This window comes from Gracilinanus agilis, chromosome 1 (genome assembly GCF_016433145.1).
Source record: "Gracilinanus agilis isolate LMUSP501 chromosome 1, AgileGrace, whole genome shotgun sequence".
NCBI classification, from domain to species: Eukaryota; Metazoa; Chordata; class Mammalia; order Didelphimorphia; family Didelphidae; genus Gracilinanus; species Gracilinanus agilis.
In genome coordinates, this window is record NC_058130.1 from 150,369,698 (window position 1) to 150,388,070 (window position 18,373).

The 18,373-nt window shown below is 39.3% G+C and overlaps 2 protein-coding genes across 2 annotated transcripts in view; both read left to right on the forward strand.

Annotated features, from left to right (window-relative positions):
- CORO2A (coronin 2A) overlaps positions 1-2,385 on the forward strand; it is a 63,539-nt gene extending 61,154 nt beyond the window's left edge. Inside the window, exons 10-11 of the mRNA XM_044657216.1 lie at positions 615-892; positions 2,254-2,385. Coding sequence (XP_044513151.1) covers positions 615-892; positions 2,254-2,385 — 410 coding nt within the window. The remainder of the gene's footprint in view (positions 1-614; positions 893-2,253) is intronic.
- Positions 2,386-8,217: 5,832 nt separating this feature from the next.
- TRIM14 (tripartite motif containing 14) overlaps positions 8,218-18,373 on the forward strand; it is a 49,840-nt gene continuing 39,684 nt past the window's right edge. The window contains exon 1 of the mRNA XM_044658251.1: positions 8,218-8,574. Within this exon, the coding sequence (XP_044514186.1) occupies positions 8,218-8,574 (357 nt within the window). The remainder of the gene's footprint in view (positions 8,575-18,373) is intronic.

An 18,373-nucleotide genomic window follows, 5' to 3' on the forward strand; every position in this document is an offset into this window, starting at 1 on the left:
ATATGTATAATCAAGCAAAATGAGTTCCCACATCGTCTGCATCCAAAAAATTACATTATCTTTCCCCTCCAAACCCAACTTCTCTAAATTCTTCTCTGGAGGGCACCATCATTCTCCCAACCACCCACTTAATGCATTCTTAGTTGCCTCACTCTACCTCATCCAGCATATTCATTGAGTTGCCAAATCTTATCCTTTCTACCACCACATCTCTCACACCTGTTGCTCTTCTCCCTTCTCACATAACCACAACCATCAATATCACAATCCCAGGGCATCATCACCTCTTTCCTGTACTAATATAATAGCATCTGAATTGGTCTCCCTGTCAAAAGTCTCTCTCCTCTCTAATCCATCCTACACACAACTGTCAAAGTAAGTTCCTAAAATGTACATCTGATCCTATCATTCCCCTACTCAGTAAACTCCAGTAAGTTCCTATAGATTCCAGCATAAAATATGATTTTGTCTTTATCTCATCTTTTTAAAACACCCCCATTTCTGTGAGTTTGTTGAACCCCACTACTCTAAACCCTTTCAGCTTGCACATTGCCTCTCTGAATCCATGAAGAAGGGTGAATGATGTGCTCATTGTCACTTTATTTGTCTTATAGGGCCATTGCTGGTATCTCTGAGACCAGGGTCTGAACTTATAAACTCTAAACCACAGTTCTCTGAAAGGACACTATCCAATTCTATGCCTCTGGAATCAAATAGGTATCCAGACAGGATGGAAAGGAAAATGGCATTTGAAGATGCCAAGAAGCCATACAGGTTGCAGGATGAGAAACGACCAAGACAAGGAATAGATCAAGTACAAGAAGACAAGAAACCTTGGCTTTCAAATGGCTTTGATCTATTTGAATGTCCTCCACCAAAAACAGAAAATGAGGTAAGATTTTGTGAAAACTAATCACTGCGAGTGGGTTTCTCTGGATGCCTATGATAGGGATCAACTCTAGGGAGTCATAGGCAATAATGTCTGTAATATTCCGACATAAGCAAGGAAATAAGGAGTGGAAAGGAAAGGAAGAAGGTAAGCAAAAGAAAATGAAAGATAATGCATGGCTGGGGAAGAAAGTGAAAGAAGAAAGCTAGAGGAAGAGGTAGAAGGAAAGAGAATGTGAAGGTGAAAGGGGGGAAAACATACAAATATTAAGAAGCAAATATAGTGGTACAGGAAAAAGAGAATGCCACCAGAAGAGACCTCAGGTTACTTACCCTGCTAGAAAGCCTCATTCTTAAATTCAATTGACTTTACAAATACTTAGAAAAAATTAGGCCTCCCAATTGCTCAATGAATCACAAGCATATTAATCCCATTTATACACAGGGTAAAACTAAGACTAAGAATGGTAGCCATGTCGTTTTCAAAAGTAGAAACCATAAACCCCAGTTGATTGATTACCAATGGTTAGCTAACTTTCTGTAAAACCTTCTGGCACTTGCTTATATTTCAAATATCAAGTTTCCTTAAGGGCCTTTGGTCCCTATTTACTATATTCAAAGGTTACCCAAAATGTACTTAGAGATAATCTATAAAATCAAGGTTGGCTTTTTTGTTTGCTAATTCAATAAGTCAAATGATTCATAATGGTTTCTGGAATGGTTCCCTTGTAAAGACTACAGTCTCCAGAGATTCAATAGTTGTTCTGATTCACTTTAAATTCATTTCTTTCTTATAAGTGACTACAAATTTCTTTGGGAAGACCTTTCAGACCATATCTTATTTTCCCTCTCTTTTCTTCTCCCTTTCTCCTTTCCCATTCCTTTATTCCCTAATGCACCAAGAATGCAAAGAAATAGGTAAATAGAGGTTCACTCAAAGGGTTGATGAATAAACTCTTCCAGATCCTCTGTTTCCACCCCTACAATTGTCCTCTGTTATCATCATTTCAAGCCTTTCTACAGCAAACAGGAGTTGGTCTGTCCATCCACTAGAAGGTGAACCAAGTATTGACAAAACCCAGTTCTTTTGTGATTCAATAATGGAAGAAAGAGTATTTAGTCATTTAAAAACAGCTATGAAATAATTACACATCATAAAAAATGTCCATTTAGATCCAAGTCATGTTAACAATCACTTTTTAAAATTGAGGATGGGAGAAGGGAGAAAGGACAAGAAATAATAAAGAATAAAGTATTTCAGTCAAAACTAGCATTTCCTTAAACCCAATGATCTCCTAATGTTCTGCTGTTTGATGTTATACCACAACCATGATGGATCAAATTAATTTGTCTGTCGTTTTCCAGCTGCTGCAAATGTTCTATCGACAACAAGAAGAAATTCGGAGACTTCGAGAATTAGTAAATCAGAGAGAAGTCCAAATCAAACAGTTGAAACTGGAGGTCAAAAATGCCCGCATGAATTCAGGCACATACTGAGAGGGAGCAAAAGAAACTGTTTTCCTGACTCTCAGAACCCAGAGCAACTCCAAGACAAATATTGAAACCAAACTTCAAATCTTATAAGAATAACTACTGTTTTTATATTTTTGTGGGAAAATGAAAATTTAATTCATTGAAAAATACCAGTGGTCAATAGTGCCCAATTTTCTACTTGTCTTCTTGTCATAGAGAATTTTGAATCAAATTATTTTAAATAATACTTTGGCCTTCAGTTCATTTTCTCTCTCTTTTTAAAAATAGTCTATAAAAGCAAAAACAAAAAGCACTACAGCATCTCAAGAGGAAGAAGTCTAGTAGTAGCCAAAATTGGGGAGAGAGGGAAAAGGAGAGAGAGGGCAGCCCTTAGCATATCACTGTATGCAAACAAAAGAAGAATCTCCTCAAAGGGATCTCCTTCTACAGGGATATCTTCCACTGATAAAGGCCACAGCCCTTAGTGGAAAATTCCTAGGGAGTTTCTTGAGGAGCATGTGGTTAAATGACTTGCCCAGGGTCACACAGCTAATAAGTTTCAGGGAGAGGACTTCAAAGTAGGTCTTACTGACTCCAAGCCCAGCACTCAATCCATTTTATCAGACTACCCCTATGTAGTAAAAAGATAGATTTCAATAAATCTTTTTTTTTCCTTCTGGAAATAAGAGAACTTGTCAAATGCCTGAGATTTTTTCATAGAAATAGAAGAGATAAATTACCAGTAGATGAATGATTCAAGTTCTAGTTCTGGTCCCAGAATGCAAATAGTCAAATCCAAACTGTTCTTCTTTTAATATATATGTGAGTATATATTAAAAGACTATAAATCTCTTTTGTATAATAGCCCAGCAACACATAAGAATTATTAGGAGTAAAAAAACAATCTCTTAACCTAATAGGTCAAAGATGGCAATCTATTCATTAATATTGCAGGGCTACTGTTACTCTCTAGAAACTGAGGTTTATGGATTATGATCGAGAATCTCTACAGTTAATCCTCATAGGTATTCTATAAGGGATTGCAAAAATAGGATATAATTGAAAGGATTCAAAGAAGTTGTGAGCATCAAGACTGCCATGAAGCATTCATTGCTACTCGCATCTTTCCCACTGCTTCACTCTGGGCAACCAAGGACATACAGTAGTTATTTAATGCCTTATCTGGTTGTATTTTAAATTGGCATGTCCCCGAAATCCTGAGAGGCTGGGGCTCACCATGTCTGTCTTTTCACTAGGCATGCTTTTCTCACCTGAGCAGCAAGCACTCTGTCCTGTAAATACTTTAAAAAGTTGGAACTTATTTTTATATGAGCATTGTCTGCAAAACATGCCTTACTGCACTGAGGGAAAGGATGAATCATAGTTGATTACTGGAGGAGCAGAAATCCATCGTATACTATGTTTTAAACATGTCAACTACTAACTTCTCAAGCAAAACATGTATCAGTGACCAAAACTTTCATGTTTAAAAAAATAGTATGTGACTTATTTGAGGTAGACAGAAAGGTTTTTTTTTTCATTTTTTTATGACCAGAATAAATTATTTAAATTATTTGACAGCTAGGGAAAGGGACAGGTAATTTTTACTCAATATTTTTTTAACCAGTCTTTTTTTAATTGTATTTTTGTTTATGTATATGACCTAATAGAGCTCAAATTAGTTATATCCACAGTGGTCAGCCAATTAGTAGAGTGTTCGCTGATTTATGTACTTGAAACAATAATAGTTGCTTTGATTGTTTACTGATTTATCATTCCATGAACAAAACTACTGAATCAGCACTTAAATCTGATCTTTGGGAGAATACCTCTGTATAAATGTTTAATTCTGAACTTGTTTCTTCCTCCCCTCCCCTGTGAACATACTTTGAATTTGTTCATCAATGTATTACACAGGAGATCAAATGACAAAAATTGGTTTATGCTTTATTAAACTGTGCCTAAAAACTATTTGAATGATCATTCTATCATCATTTCTTAAATTCCTTGTATCTTTGTAAAAAATATATAGATAGACAGATAGATGTTGTGGAATTGTGCAATGAAAAACAAATGTAACAAAATAACAACTGCCTAACTTTTACTTTTAAATACACAGTTTTTCCTTTATGAATATTATGTATTCATTTTGCTTAAAACAAAAATCAAGAAAATTAAAGTAGAGGAATCTACTAAGTAGTTATTGGGATCTGCTGGTTACTTGGCCAGTCTTTTCATTTATGGAGATGGTATGGCCTACTATTAAGCAGAAACTGTACATGTCCCCATGTAAATGCATGTAGATTGCCCAACAAAACCTCTGACTTGCTCTTGGAACCTTCCTTTGTGTATTATATCTAAGTTCTATGTTACATTTATTTCTAATAAAAACACACATTTTAAACCTGAAAAACAGTTCACATTGGTAACCAAAAGTCGCATCTCTTTTGCCCCATTTTGCCTTCAAGTGAGATGCCATTTGGGAAAAGTCTGCCAGTTTGGTGCTGCCTGCCAAACAGGATGTCAATTTTGGACTTCATGGATGTGAATTGAAGATTTCAGGACTCAAACTCCAGGCCCATCATTCTCTATGTAAAATATTTATGCTCCCATGAGTCATTTATATGTATAAATGCTACTTCTGAATGGCATGAATAGATATGATCTAGGAATTGACCCACCTATGTCTGATGGGAGAGAAGTCAAGGGTCTTGCTTGTCCATTGAGAAGGTGGGCAAAGGAGGCCCCAGTCACACTGCCAGGCTGGATGCCCTTTTCTTCAGTCTCTGAGAGGGATAACAGGCTAGAATTATAGTTATCTCTCCCCTCCTCCTGCCTGCAAATATCTCTGGTTTAGAGGATACACCGTTTCATGGTTCAGAAGGAAAGCCACTTGCTTGGCCACCCCAATTTAGGAAGAATGTAATGCTTAGCACATTTCCTAATAGCTCCTTCCCACCAAACACTGCTTGCACAAAGAGCAAAAAGAAAGTAAAAACCATTTATTCAAGCAAAACAGTAGCCAGAAATTGAAGACATTCTATAGATTTGAATAGTAGACCAGAAAACATACACACACACACACACACACACACACACACACACACACGAATGAATGCGTTTCTCATCCGAAAGTGAGAAAATGTCAGTTAAACCAAGAGAGAAGACTCATCTCATCCAAGAAGATTTATTCTAGCAGTCTCTTGGGAATTGAGTTTGAAATCAGGAACATATTGAAGAGATGGCTTCCACTTCATGTCTGTAGCTTCTCTTCTTTTATCTCTCCCAAAGAATCTCTGAAACCACATGTCTTTCCCTGAAGAATCTCTGGTCCAATTCAGTAAATCTCATACAGGTATGCATTATTGTACTCAGCCTCCTCTCCACCAATTAAAAGCCATTTCCCTCTCACAAACAACACGTAAAGCACTCCAGGCTTCATTAGAAATCCAGTTATATTTGTGAAAGGAATGTTTCAAAGAAAGGCTATGGTAGGAGATACTCAAGGGGAGGTTCAAAAGTGGTTTCCCCCAGAACCTCTAGTTAGTTTTCATGATTCATAGAAAATAATCTTATTTTACCCAAAGTATCCAGGCAATACATACTTGGTATTATTGAGGCGGGAGTGAATTCAGTTCCAGGGAGGGTATCCTGGCAGTGGGCATGAACCAGAGGACTAGAGAAATAACAGTCTAAAGGGCATTTTCAGTCACAAAAAAAAAAATGGTATCTCTGTGGATGGCCACCCCTAGAGATGTATCCTACAAGATGCTATAGCCACAGTTGCTGAAATTTTAAAAAGAAGGTTCTTGCTTCCAAGTCACTGACACTATCACATAGTTCCACACCAGAAACTGGAATCATTTTATCAATGGAAATGGCATTAAGGAAGCTTTAACATCTACTTTGCTGCTCTATCCTAAAGACTATGAGACTTCTCCATCTAACTTACAGCTAGAGTGTCCCCCCATTGGAATGTGAGCTCCTTGAAATCAGTTACTGTCTTACTTTTTTATTACTATCTCCAGCCCTTAGTATGTGATTTGCATATAATAAGCAGTTAATAAATGCTTTATTCATTCATTCATCAAGTTTATAACATCACTATGTTGGGTTTTGGGGAAAAGGCAATATCCTAGGAGAGAGGCACCACAGATCTCTGAGAGGACTACAAAGTAAAGGGAAAGAATGAAACAGTTGAAGTAGAAAGGAAGCACTCCTCTTCCCCAGAAAGCATGCCCCTTTCATGTCAAGTACCCCTGGGCAAAACTGCCCTGTAAGATCACATCTCTTCATTTCTGGGTACTACATGTAGGAAAGATATTGACAAACTAGAGTATATCCAGAGGTGAGTACCCAGGATCATAATGCGATTACACCCTACAAAGAAACTATGTTATCTACTATGCAGCCTGACAGAGTAGATAAAAAAGCTGGATTCAAATCTTGAATCAGACCCACGCTGGCTGAGTGAAGTTAGGAAAATCTCAGTTTTTTTGGAGGCAGGGTGGCCTAGGGGAATAGGAACTGCCTTTGGAGTCAGAAAGATCTGTTTCAAGTACTACCTTTGATACATACTAGCTGAGTAATAAGGGGCAAGTCATGGAATCTTTCCAGGTTCCCAGGCCACTGTTACACCATTAAGTTGCAAATGAATTGTTGATCTGAATTAGAGGAGGGGATTTCAAACCAAGAGTTGAAATCACACTTTGATGAAATCACAGATCCAATATGAAAAGAAAAAAAATTGTGTGTGTGTGTGTATTTTTAATATATTCACATTAAAATCTAAATGGTAGAGGTTCATCAATGGTAAGCTGGGTGCCAGTGATGAATTGGGGGCAGGGAAACAACTCACAAACTACTAAAGTGAAGAGAAGTTATGATTTTTATCAGTTGAGGAATTACCAATACTGACAAAAAATATGGCTCTTTTTAAGAACTCAGTTATGGTTATTTTTATGATCTAATTATAATTATGATAAACTTTAAAAATAATCCAGAAAGATCCCCTATCCCACTCTCTTCAGAGCTGTGTTCCTTCTTCCATTCATCTAAAGACAAGTGACCAGTCAACATACTTCTCTCTCCTAACTGCTACTTCCCACTGTCAGCATCATCCTTTGAGGTTTACTCTGCCCTTCTACAACATCCCATCTAAATCCGAGTTGCCATTGTGTATGGACCTCCCAGTCATTCCTTCTTATTTCTCAAGGAATTCAGTATTACTTGGCTGCACAGTCTTTCTCTGCTGCCTTCATTCCGGGGGACTTCAGTAAAAACGTTGTTATCCCCTCAAATAGCCGGGTTTCATTGTTCATTAACATCCTCTATTCTATTGATCTTTCTTAGTCAATCACAAGTCCAAATATGAAGTCCCTCCTCAGCTCCCTCTTTCTCTAAAATCTTTTGTCTTCCTTCTACGCTTAGGACAGAAGGCAAGTCCTCCCTGTGGCCCTGGTCCACCTCACCCCAAGGGTCTCCCTCCCTACTCTGATTAGCTCAGTACTATTCAGGGGGCGGTGCCGTAGAAATGGAAGTTCCTTCTAAGCAAGAACATCTTTTTTGCAACTTTGGACCTCAGCGCCTTGTCCAGAGTATATGCTAACTGAATATTTGTTCAAATGAACTGGACTTTGAGAGTGGGACTCCCAACCATACTGATGTGAGAGTTATGGCTTCTTCCCATCTGCTTCTCTGAGTTATTGTAATGAGGCTTCATATAACAAGTAGAAAGCATCGCTTAAAGGTTACACAGAGTTCTGCAGAATTGGCTCCTGCCTCATTCTGTCCTCCTCGCCCTCTGTATCTTTAGGTTTCATTTCCTCATTTTGCTCCTCCCCAAGGCAAACGGCTATGGCAGCTCCAGCGGCAGCAGCTGCACCCGACCGGGGCCCAGACCCGGTACTCTGGGAAATCGTTGAGGCTGGGAAAGTGCTGAGTTCTGCACAGCCTGAGAAGCCACCGAAGCTAGGAGAATGGTACGGGCGCCCTAACGGTGCAGAGTCATGGGCAGCAACAGCAGCCGCGGAGTTCGTGGGGCGGGAGGGGCCCGAGCCGGCGCTCACTTGGCTGTGTTCGGAGCACCCCAGCCGGGTGATCGAGCTGTTCTGCAGCCGCTGCCGGCGCTGCGTGTGCGCCCTGTGTCCGCTGCTGGGCTCTCACCGCAGCCATCCCGTGCGCCTGGTCCAAGAAGAAGTGGTTTTGAAGCAGGTAAGTCTCTCCAAGAGGTATCCCCTTGGAGAGGAAAAGGGCAGACTGTGCCCTACGGTGGCGAAGTCACAGATCACGCACTTTCCTCCAACTGCAGGTCTGGGAGTGAGAGGATCCCCACCTCCTGTAGTCCACTTTTCCTTCCCCTTTTTGGATCACTCCAAATGACCTTCTGGCCAAATATGTTTCTGTGCGATGAGAAATCGAAACTAGGGGGAAATCGTCCTTAAGGATAGGAAACTAACTTCTGGTTTTGTGAGCGTGGGATGGTGAAGCTAGTGCTGCTTTCGAAATCAGGAAACTAGCGTTTCAATGCGCTCTAATACTTTCTAGCTGTTATCTTGATCAAGTCACTTAACTCCTTATGCATTACAGTTTCTCCTCATCTGTGAAATGGGATAATCATACTTACACTGCCTACCTCATTGAAAGAGAAAGGTACTTTGTAAACCTTAAAACACCGCTTTAGTGTAAACTCCATTCATTTCAAAAGATACTAAAATACCCAATACATTCAGACATTGTGCTAGGAGCTGGGGATACAAAGACAAAGAAAACAAAACAAAACAAAGGAAGCAACTTTTGAGATAGGTAAACACAAAATGTATACAAACTAAATCCAAAGTAATTTGGAGGAGAGAGGAGAGTATGTATTATTACTGGGGAGATGGAAAGAGCCTTACCAGATAGGTAAGAAGTAGCACACGAGCTGAGAGTTAAACAACTTTGGCTTTCAAAAGGGAAAGCATTCCAAGAAATGAAAGGCAACCTTGTACAAAGACTAGGAGGCAGGAGCCAGGAGGCAGATGCCATTGAGTGCAAGGAAACAACTCTTTTTATTTCCCAATTCTTTGTAAGGTTGCCAGGGCATGGCAGGAACTAAATCTTCCTGTGCCAAGGCACAACATCAACTAACCTTTCCTATATATATGTATATATATAGCATTTAAACTGTAGGTCACTGAAGAGATTTTTGAGAGATGCTTCTTTGGTGGGGGAGCTAGGTGGCAGCTAAGTGGTACAGTGAAGAGAAAGTTGTGCCTAAAGTCAGGAAAACATCTTCCTGAGTTCAAATTTGATCTCAGATACTTACTAGTTGTGTGATCCTTGGCAAGTCACTTCATCCTATTTGCCTAAGTTTCCTCATCAGTAAAATGATTTGCAGAAGGAAATGGCAAACCACTCCAGTATCTTTGCCAAGAAACCCCCAAATGGTGTCATGAAGAGTCAGAAACGACAAAACAACCTTTCTTTTTGGAAGAACATAGAGCACCATTTTAGCCTCCTGCTTACTAAAAAGCCAATTTCCCAAATCAAGCCTTACTCAATAAAATATTATTTTGTAATTGTTCCTCCTCCATTTTGAAGACGGCTGATAACATGAGGGGGTGATGTCTTGACTATCGTGATTTGTATTTAAGTGAGGCAGTTTCACGAAGTCATCAGCCTCAAGGTCAGGAAAATTGGTGATGGCCAAGGATGTAGTGGATGACCTTGGCATCTTTGATGTCTGTCCAAGCTCCAGAGCACCTGTTCAGCCACTTTCACGGGTGTGGAACAAATTATTCTCATTTTCCTCCTGGGGATTCAAACATGTCTTTACATGTTTGAGGTAGACATCCCTCTTAAATCACTGATGGGTTTGGGGGTGGTTGATTACCCTTAACCTGGTTTAGCCCATCTTTTGAAATGGTTTTACCCAGGTGTTGCTGCTGAGCATGCTATGGCTTCTTGGAGTCATAGGTGAGAGTTGGGTAAAAGGTGGATGAAGAGCCCTAAAAAAGGCTCAATTAAACCATGACACTAGAGGTGCTAATCCTCCCTGAATAAGTAAACCCCCAAAATATTATCTAGTCATCCTCCAAAGCTTTTCTCAAGTCTTAGCACCTTTATGCAGCCTTCAGCAATTATTCAGCTCCTCTTCCCCACCAATTTCTATCCTATCTCTGAACCTCCCCCCCACACCATTTAACTCTTAATTTATAAAAGCATGACCATCAATTTAGAGTTGGAAAGCACCTTAGAGATCATCTAGTCCAGCATCTTCATTTTATAAAAGAGGAAATCAAAAATAAGGGAGGGGAGTGATTTGCCCAAAGTCACTCAGGTAGTAAGTGGTTGAACCACCGTGAAACCCCAGCTCCCCAGATTGCAAGTCCAGGCCCCTTTCTCCTGTTGTACCCCAGTGGTGATTTTTGTGATGGGAGCTTTCTTTACTTAGTCACTAACCATTCCTTTAATAATGTATTCTAAAATGTTGCCAGCACATAAGATATTATTAACAAATGCTGATGGATTAATCAATTGTCAGGAATTGAAATCAAACTCAAGCTCACTGGCCTATAGTATACAGACTTTTCCTTTTGGGGATGGGAGTGGTAGGGAGATCAGGACAAAATTGTCCCTTTTCCAATCTATCCCATCTCTCCTCTTTTCTAAAGTCCTTTAGCCTATGGAATGATAATGACTCAGCAATTCAATTCATCTGGACCTTTTTATTACTTTATACTACTTTATAATTCAGTTCAATTCCACTAATACTTATTAAGAAGCCTTGTTGTTGTCATTGATTTTGCTGCTGCTTTTCATTTTAATTTAATTTTTTAATTTACTGCCTTCACTCTGAGGTTATCTTTTATATTTGTGCATAGTGGTTTGATGTTGTCTCTCTCATTAAACTATGAACTCTTTGAGAGCAGGAACTATTTTTGTTGTGGTTGCTGCTTGTTTTGTTTGATCTTGCTTTTATTCTCTTTTTGTATCCTCAAAATATAGCACAGTGCCTGGTATATAGTGTTAAGATGATTCTCAGACTGCAAAATGATTAGCAGCTCCTTAGCTCAACCTGCAGGGGTTGGGCAATATTAGGGCCAATTATATCAGTCCCCCAGCAGGCAGGAACTTAGAGAATCCTTAACAAAGAGGGCCCAAGCCCAATGGCTCCCCTGTGGATTTCAACTAGTTTTGTGAGGAAGATTACTAAATTATTATTTTGGAGACCTAGCAGGCAGGGCTGGAGAATTCTAAATGGAATGGGGAAACAGGAAGTGTGGTTTCTCTCTCTGAGACAGACTCCATGGCGGTTGGGACAAGTTGTAACTGACCCTGGGAGACCTCAGAGGAAGTGGAGTTTGCACCCAGATTTCCTGATATCTAGAAGGAAGACTGTCATCTACTTGTGGGAGATTTTTGGTAGAGACTATTAATCCCAAACTGAGCTGCAGGTTAACTTGGGCTGGGTTAGCTCCCAGATCTACCCACCCGAAGGAGTTCAGATAGTGGTCCTGGAAGAGCTGCGACATCACTGGAGTGTGTCAGGACTCTGCTGTGAGGATACCCACTTCAGTCCTGCTATTCTTTGGGCCCTGTCATGCTTTAGTTCTCAGTTCAATGTAGATAAATCCCTCCCCTGACCCTGTGGTTTGCCCATAGTCTGGAAGTATAGAAACCCCTATTCCCATCCTTTAGACCAGGGGTCGGCAACCTTTTTGGCCGTGAGAACCATAAACACCACATTTTTTAAAATGTAATTTCGTGAGAGCCGTACAGTGCTCACAGTGCGCGCTCCTGTACCAGTGCCTGAAAAAAAAATGACTTTATGGCTCCTGCAGAAAGAGCCATATCTGGCCCTCAAAAAAGCCAGATATGGCTCGAGAGCCATACATTGCCGACCCCTACTTTAGACCATAGTTCCCTTAATTAAATTTTTTACAAACCCTCTTGTCATTTGCTTGCTGGTTTTCACAGACCCCTTGTCTAGGTGGGGCAGAGTGACAGTTAGGACCTGTCATTTCTGTTATCAGTCATTTCCCTTAACAGCTAAACCAAGTTTCCCTAACTTGTTTGGTCCCACCTATTGTCCATTCCTATCTCCTACTCACCCTTCTGAACCCACATGTAATATTTAAGTTAACTCCCCTGGTTTTCCCCATAAGACTAGATATCTTATATATAACATAGTTGTTATATATGGCTAAGATGGTATATTGCCAATGAAGTTGATATCTCAAGTTGATAGGGAATAATTCACAGTCTAGAATTTGTGTGGAAAACCTATGAGAATCCCTCACAGCAAGGAGACTCCTCCAGCTGCCAAATTCAGACAGTATGGAAAAGTTTTTTTGAAGGTGAAGAACCAAACAGTAAGATGTCTAAAGCTTCTTTATATCAGGTAGCTTCTTTAATTAACTGAGGAAGGAATAAACTAAGGATACTGGGATTTTAGGTAAGATGGGGAAGGAGAGAGAATTAAAGGAAGTCTAACACTAAATCTAAATGAGTAATATCTAGGCTGGCCCCTTTCAGGGAAGTCTTTGGTGGAATTCCACACTCAGCTTGGTTACAGCTTCTAACCACTAGCTGATGGATGACTGAGCTAATTAGGCCAGGTGATGATAAATAGCTGATGTTGGTCTTCTGAGATGATTATATAGATATAGATATAGATATATAGATATATAGATATATCTTAGAGTGCAGGTTATGACAGAGATTGATCAGAATTGCTAGACACAGCACTGTGAAACAGGCTAATCACAATCTTGGAAAGGATTACTAGGGTTCAACGGAGACCTATCCAAAACCTCCCTTCCACCCTTTCACCCAAACTCAGGACTGAGTTGGTTAGCTTGGGATTCACTTCTTTTTATAGTGCTGCTCTAAGGCCTTTCAACTGACTCCTGGCTTCTTTGGGGTTCTAAACTCTGAACCCCAACTTGATGTTGCTTGTAGAAAATAGTCACTTACAAAAAGATGGCTACTATAATAGTCACTTCATTAATGGCAATTGACCAAATAACTTCCTGATAGTTTTGAGGGATTTCCTCCTAAGATATATTTTTGACATGTCAAATGATGGCAGAGCCCCTCCCCTACAAAGTTTGGATGGGAGCCAAATTATCCACTAATTGTTGTTCAATCCTATCTGATTCTTTTTGAGTCTATTTGGGCTTTTCTTGGCAAAGATACTGTAATGGTTTGTCATTTCTTTCTCTGCCTCATTTTGCAGATGAAGAAATTTAGGCAATTTCTTGTTAAGTGACTTGCCCAAGGTCACAAACAGCCAGGAAATGTCTGAGGCCAAATTTGAACTCAAGAAGTTGTATTTCTAATTCCAGGCCCAGCACTCTCAACATTGAGCCACCTAACTGTCAGAAATTACATACTAAAGCACTTTGCAAATCCAAGAAGACTGTACAAACATTATTATGATAATGATGCTACTATTATTATAATAATGTCTCATGGGAATGATTCTATTTTATTTTCTTTTGAGAATACTAGATGAATTGTTTCCAACAACAGAAGAAAGATTTGAGGTCATTGGAAAAAGTAAATGGATTGTACCTCATCTGGACAGCCAACTTACATTTGTTACTGCTCCCCATCTTGACCAAGCTATATTCTCTGGCTCTTTACCCATCATCCCAAGAACTCTGGCAGGAAAGGTAGAAAGCTAAAATAATTCTCTTCTTCAATTTCTTTCCAAGGGTTATAGCTCCAGTCTGATCAATAAGTGGACATAGCTGATTGGGTTATGACTTCTGAAACTAGATTGATCCTGAAATTGAGCCACTTATATGGGAATAGTTTCTTTGTTTAGACAATGCTTAATCCATTCCTATGTCTTGATTCTCCTGGTATCAAGGAGAGACCTAGGGACAATACCTGAAGGCAACTTCTATCTCCTATGAGTAATTTATACAGCTGTGCTGGAAGTGTGAGGTGATCTTCCCTGAGTCCTGCAAAATGATGTGTCAGTCTAGCCAAATTATCTCCAATACTCTGGGAAAATCATAGATTTTTTTTAAAGATATGGACCTCAAAATTTTAGTCTCACACAGGGCTTCAGGAGCTTGTGTCCCTGGAGCATTGATCCAGATGGAAGCAGCAGCGCATAAATTTTTTTTTATAACCATCACTGGGATTGCATGAGATTTCTAGAATACTCATTCTTTCAGTTAGTAAGAATTTATTAAGCATTTGATGTTGTTAGGCACTGTTTTAAACACTGGGGATAAAAAGAAAGGCAAAAGACAAGTCCTCCCTTCAAGGAGCTCACAATCCAATGGGAGAGAAAATATAGAAAGAAAAATATACAGACTAGTTAGCAATCACTTGAGGGAAGACACTAGAATAAAGAGAGATAGGGAAATAGAAGGTGAGATTTTAGCTAGGACTTGAAGGAATCTAGGGATGCCAGGAAATGGAGATAATGGAGAACATTCCAGACACAGGGATCAGTCAATGAAAATGCTTAGAGCTGAGAGAGGAATCAGAATTTAATTTCTAAAATTCTTAAAATCTAACACTCTACCATACTGCTCAGTGCCTGGGAAAGTTTGATTGTGAAAATCAGTCAAAGGTAAGTGCAGGTATAAACTGTAAGGAATGGTCAGTCATAGTAGACAAGTGAGGCAAGATGCAACAAAAGAAGCAGCATGCTACAGAAAAAAAAGAGGACTGGCTCCAGATTCTACCTCTGATGTTTCTTTTCTGTATGAACTTGGACAAGAGACTGAACATTACTGAATTTCAGTTTCTTCGTCTCTAAAATATCAGAAGTTGGACTCTGAGGTTGCTTTCATCTTTGATCTTGTGATTCTGAAAGGACAAGCAGACTGGTCCATAGATTGATCTTTGCCTATGTAACCCACTGTGTGCTTCATATAGATAAGTTAGACATGGTACCTTCAGAAATTTACCTGTTCTTCTCGTTGTGTTGCATGGAGTAGTATATTGCAGGATGTTCTATAACATTGCCCATAACAAAAGGTAGCATTTGATATGTACACATTGTCAAATAAACAAAGGCAAATTCACTGCAGATGGGCATAGCCAAACCCTCTAAAACTTGACCCACCAGAGGCAGGGATATTTCATTCCAAATCCAGATTTAGGGTCTGGAAGTAACTGGCACAATCTGCCAAGGAATTCAAGCCCTTGCTAGAAACTAATGAATCTGATAGTAATATTCACTCCAAATAGAGGAGTCAAAGGTTTTGATGAGTTCCTGACTCAACACTTTCATCCCTCACCCCCAAAATAGTCTACTAATGAGTTACTTTTTAAAAGATATTCCGACTTACTTTTTTAAAAGATATTTTATTCTTCTGATTACATGTAATAACAACTTTCAACATACATCTTCTGAAATTATAAGATCCAAATTGTCTCTTTCCCTTAGGAAGATACTTTCAATGAGGCTGGGGCTCAAAGGGGGGGCTGCCCTGTTCAGTGAAACACCATGAGAACTACCAACCTTTCTCTAGTGAGGAATCTCTGATTTTGAAGACCATGAACAATTTGAATTATCTTCAAAAGGTCTTCTTGCCACTGATGAAAAGACTGAGGCTTTTGCTGACTGAAACTAATAGCTCTCTGAGCCCGGAATTCATTTGACTTCAGGGACTGGTGCAATTGTCACTTTAACTTTGAGGTATTGAGGACCTTGTAGTATGTCTGGATGTCCTGACATTGTTGACCAACAATCGGCTTTTTGAGGGATGTCAGGAACTGTGTTCATATCCTATACAGGGGGAGGAGGAAGGCAGCATGTTGCCATTATTACTAGGACTGGAGGTGGTTGTGTTGGTGGTGGAGAACATTTCTCTGCTGGAGACAGAGGTGAGTCTTGAGTCTGGAAACAATTAACCTTAAGCTAAAGACTGGGATTGAATTAGGAATCTGGGTTCTCCATAGCATGGAAATCCAAGGTGTCAAGATGAGTGGAAAGCCAGGTACAAGATTGGAAATATAAGCAGGGAAAGTGGGGATCAGATCAGGAGATAGAGCAGGGGAGTACTGGTGAACTGTTTGCATACCTCAACCTGTCTCCCTAAAGTTTTAGTCTTTTATAATATTTGTGTTGATTCTTCACCTCTGCCTATCTTTAATATGCTGAAATCTCCCTTCCCCTCCCCATTAGAACCCAGATGCTAACTAGATATGTGGATTTAGGCAAGTTATTTTCTCTCGTTAGACTTCATTGTTTCTAGATAAATTATAAGATTCTGATTAGTTCTTATATTTTTCATCTATGAAATTGGCCAATTGTCACAAAGCCTAGAGTCATGGAGACCTGAATTCAAATCTAGCCTTAGACACCTACTAGCTGTGTAACTATGGAAAAGTCACTCAACGTATCTGCCTCAGAAGATGGTTTTGAATTGAGTCTGTCAGTCACTCAATACATCTATATTAAACATGTTCTCTATGCTAACCACTGTGCCTTCCTCCTCTTTAAAAATCTGCATTGATGGGAAACTCATTACCACCAAAAGAAGTTCTTTCTACTCTGGAACAACTTTCATTGTAGGAAGTTTTTACACAAAAGTTTGCTCAAGGTTTCATCCTTAAGAACAAAAGGACAATGGTTTTTATAGTTTCTGAATTTTTTTGAAGTTTGAAGAATCTAAGTTTTAAATCACTGTAATTTCTCAATTCAAGGCTCCAAAAAGTTGATTGACTTGCCCAAGATCACAAAAATGATGAGGGTGAGATTTAAGCCCAAGTCCTCTAACTCCAAATTCAAGTACTCTTTCAAAAGAACCCTACTGCCTATCCTTCTATAGTCCCCCAGTTCCCATATTGGTTATTACATGTTTGTAAACTTTATTCTTGTGTAATCAGAACATAATCGATTTTTTAAAATTTCAAAACTTTTATTTTGGCAGAACTCAAAGTAGCATTAAATAGTAGAAAGGATGCTAAATTTGCAATCAAGAGAGACAGTAACTCAAAGCCTTCCTCTTATATTTTCTTTTTTTCTTTGTTAGTTTAATTTATTTTTTAAAGATATTTTTCCATCTTTTTATTTATTTGTTTTAGAATATTTTTCCATGGTTACATGATTCATGTTCTTTCCCTTCCTTACTCCCTCCCTCCTCCCATAGCCAACGAGAAACTTCACTGGGTTTTACATGTGTCATTGATCAAGACTTGTTTCCATATTATTAACATTTGCAATAGAGTGATCATTTAGAGCAGTTATTCCCAAAGTGGGCGCAAACACCCCCTGGTGGCTGCTGCAGCGATCCAGTGGAGCGGTGATGACCACAGGTGCATTTATCTTTCCTATTAATTGCTATTAAAATAATTTTTAAAACCCTTAACTTCTGTCTATTGGCTCCTTGGTAGAATAGTGGTAAGGGTGGGCAATGGGGGTCAAGTGACTTGCCCAGGGTCACACATCTGGGAAGTGTCTGAGGCCAGATTTGAACCTAGGACCTCCCATCTCTAGGCCTGGCTCGCAATCTACTGAGCTACCCAACTGCCCCCTATTAAAATTTTTAAAAAATTTAATTTCCAGGGGGCTAAGTAATATTTTTTTCTGAAAAGGGGGCGGTAGGCCAAAAAAGTTTGGGAACCACTGATTTACAGTCTATATCCCCAATTATATCCCCATTGAACCATGTGATCAAAAAATTTTTTTTCTTCTGTGTTTCAGTCCTTCCTCTGAATGTGAATAGCGTTCTTTTCCATAAATCCCTCAGAATTGTCCTGGATCCTTGCGTTGCTGGTAGTAGAGAAGTCCATTGATTCAATTATACCACAGTGTATCAAGTCTCTGTGTACAATGTTCTCCTGGTTCTGCTCCTATAGCTCTCCATCAATTCCTGGAGATCATTCCAGTTCACATGGAATTCCTCCAGTTCATCATTCCTTACAGCACAATAATATTCCATCACCAACAGATACCACAATTTGTTCAGCCATTCCCCAAATCGATGGACACCCTCTCATTTTCCAATTTTTTGCCATAAAGAGCGCAGCTATAAATAATTTTGTACCAACATTT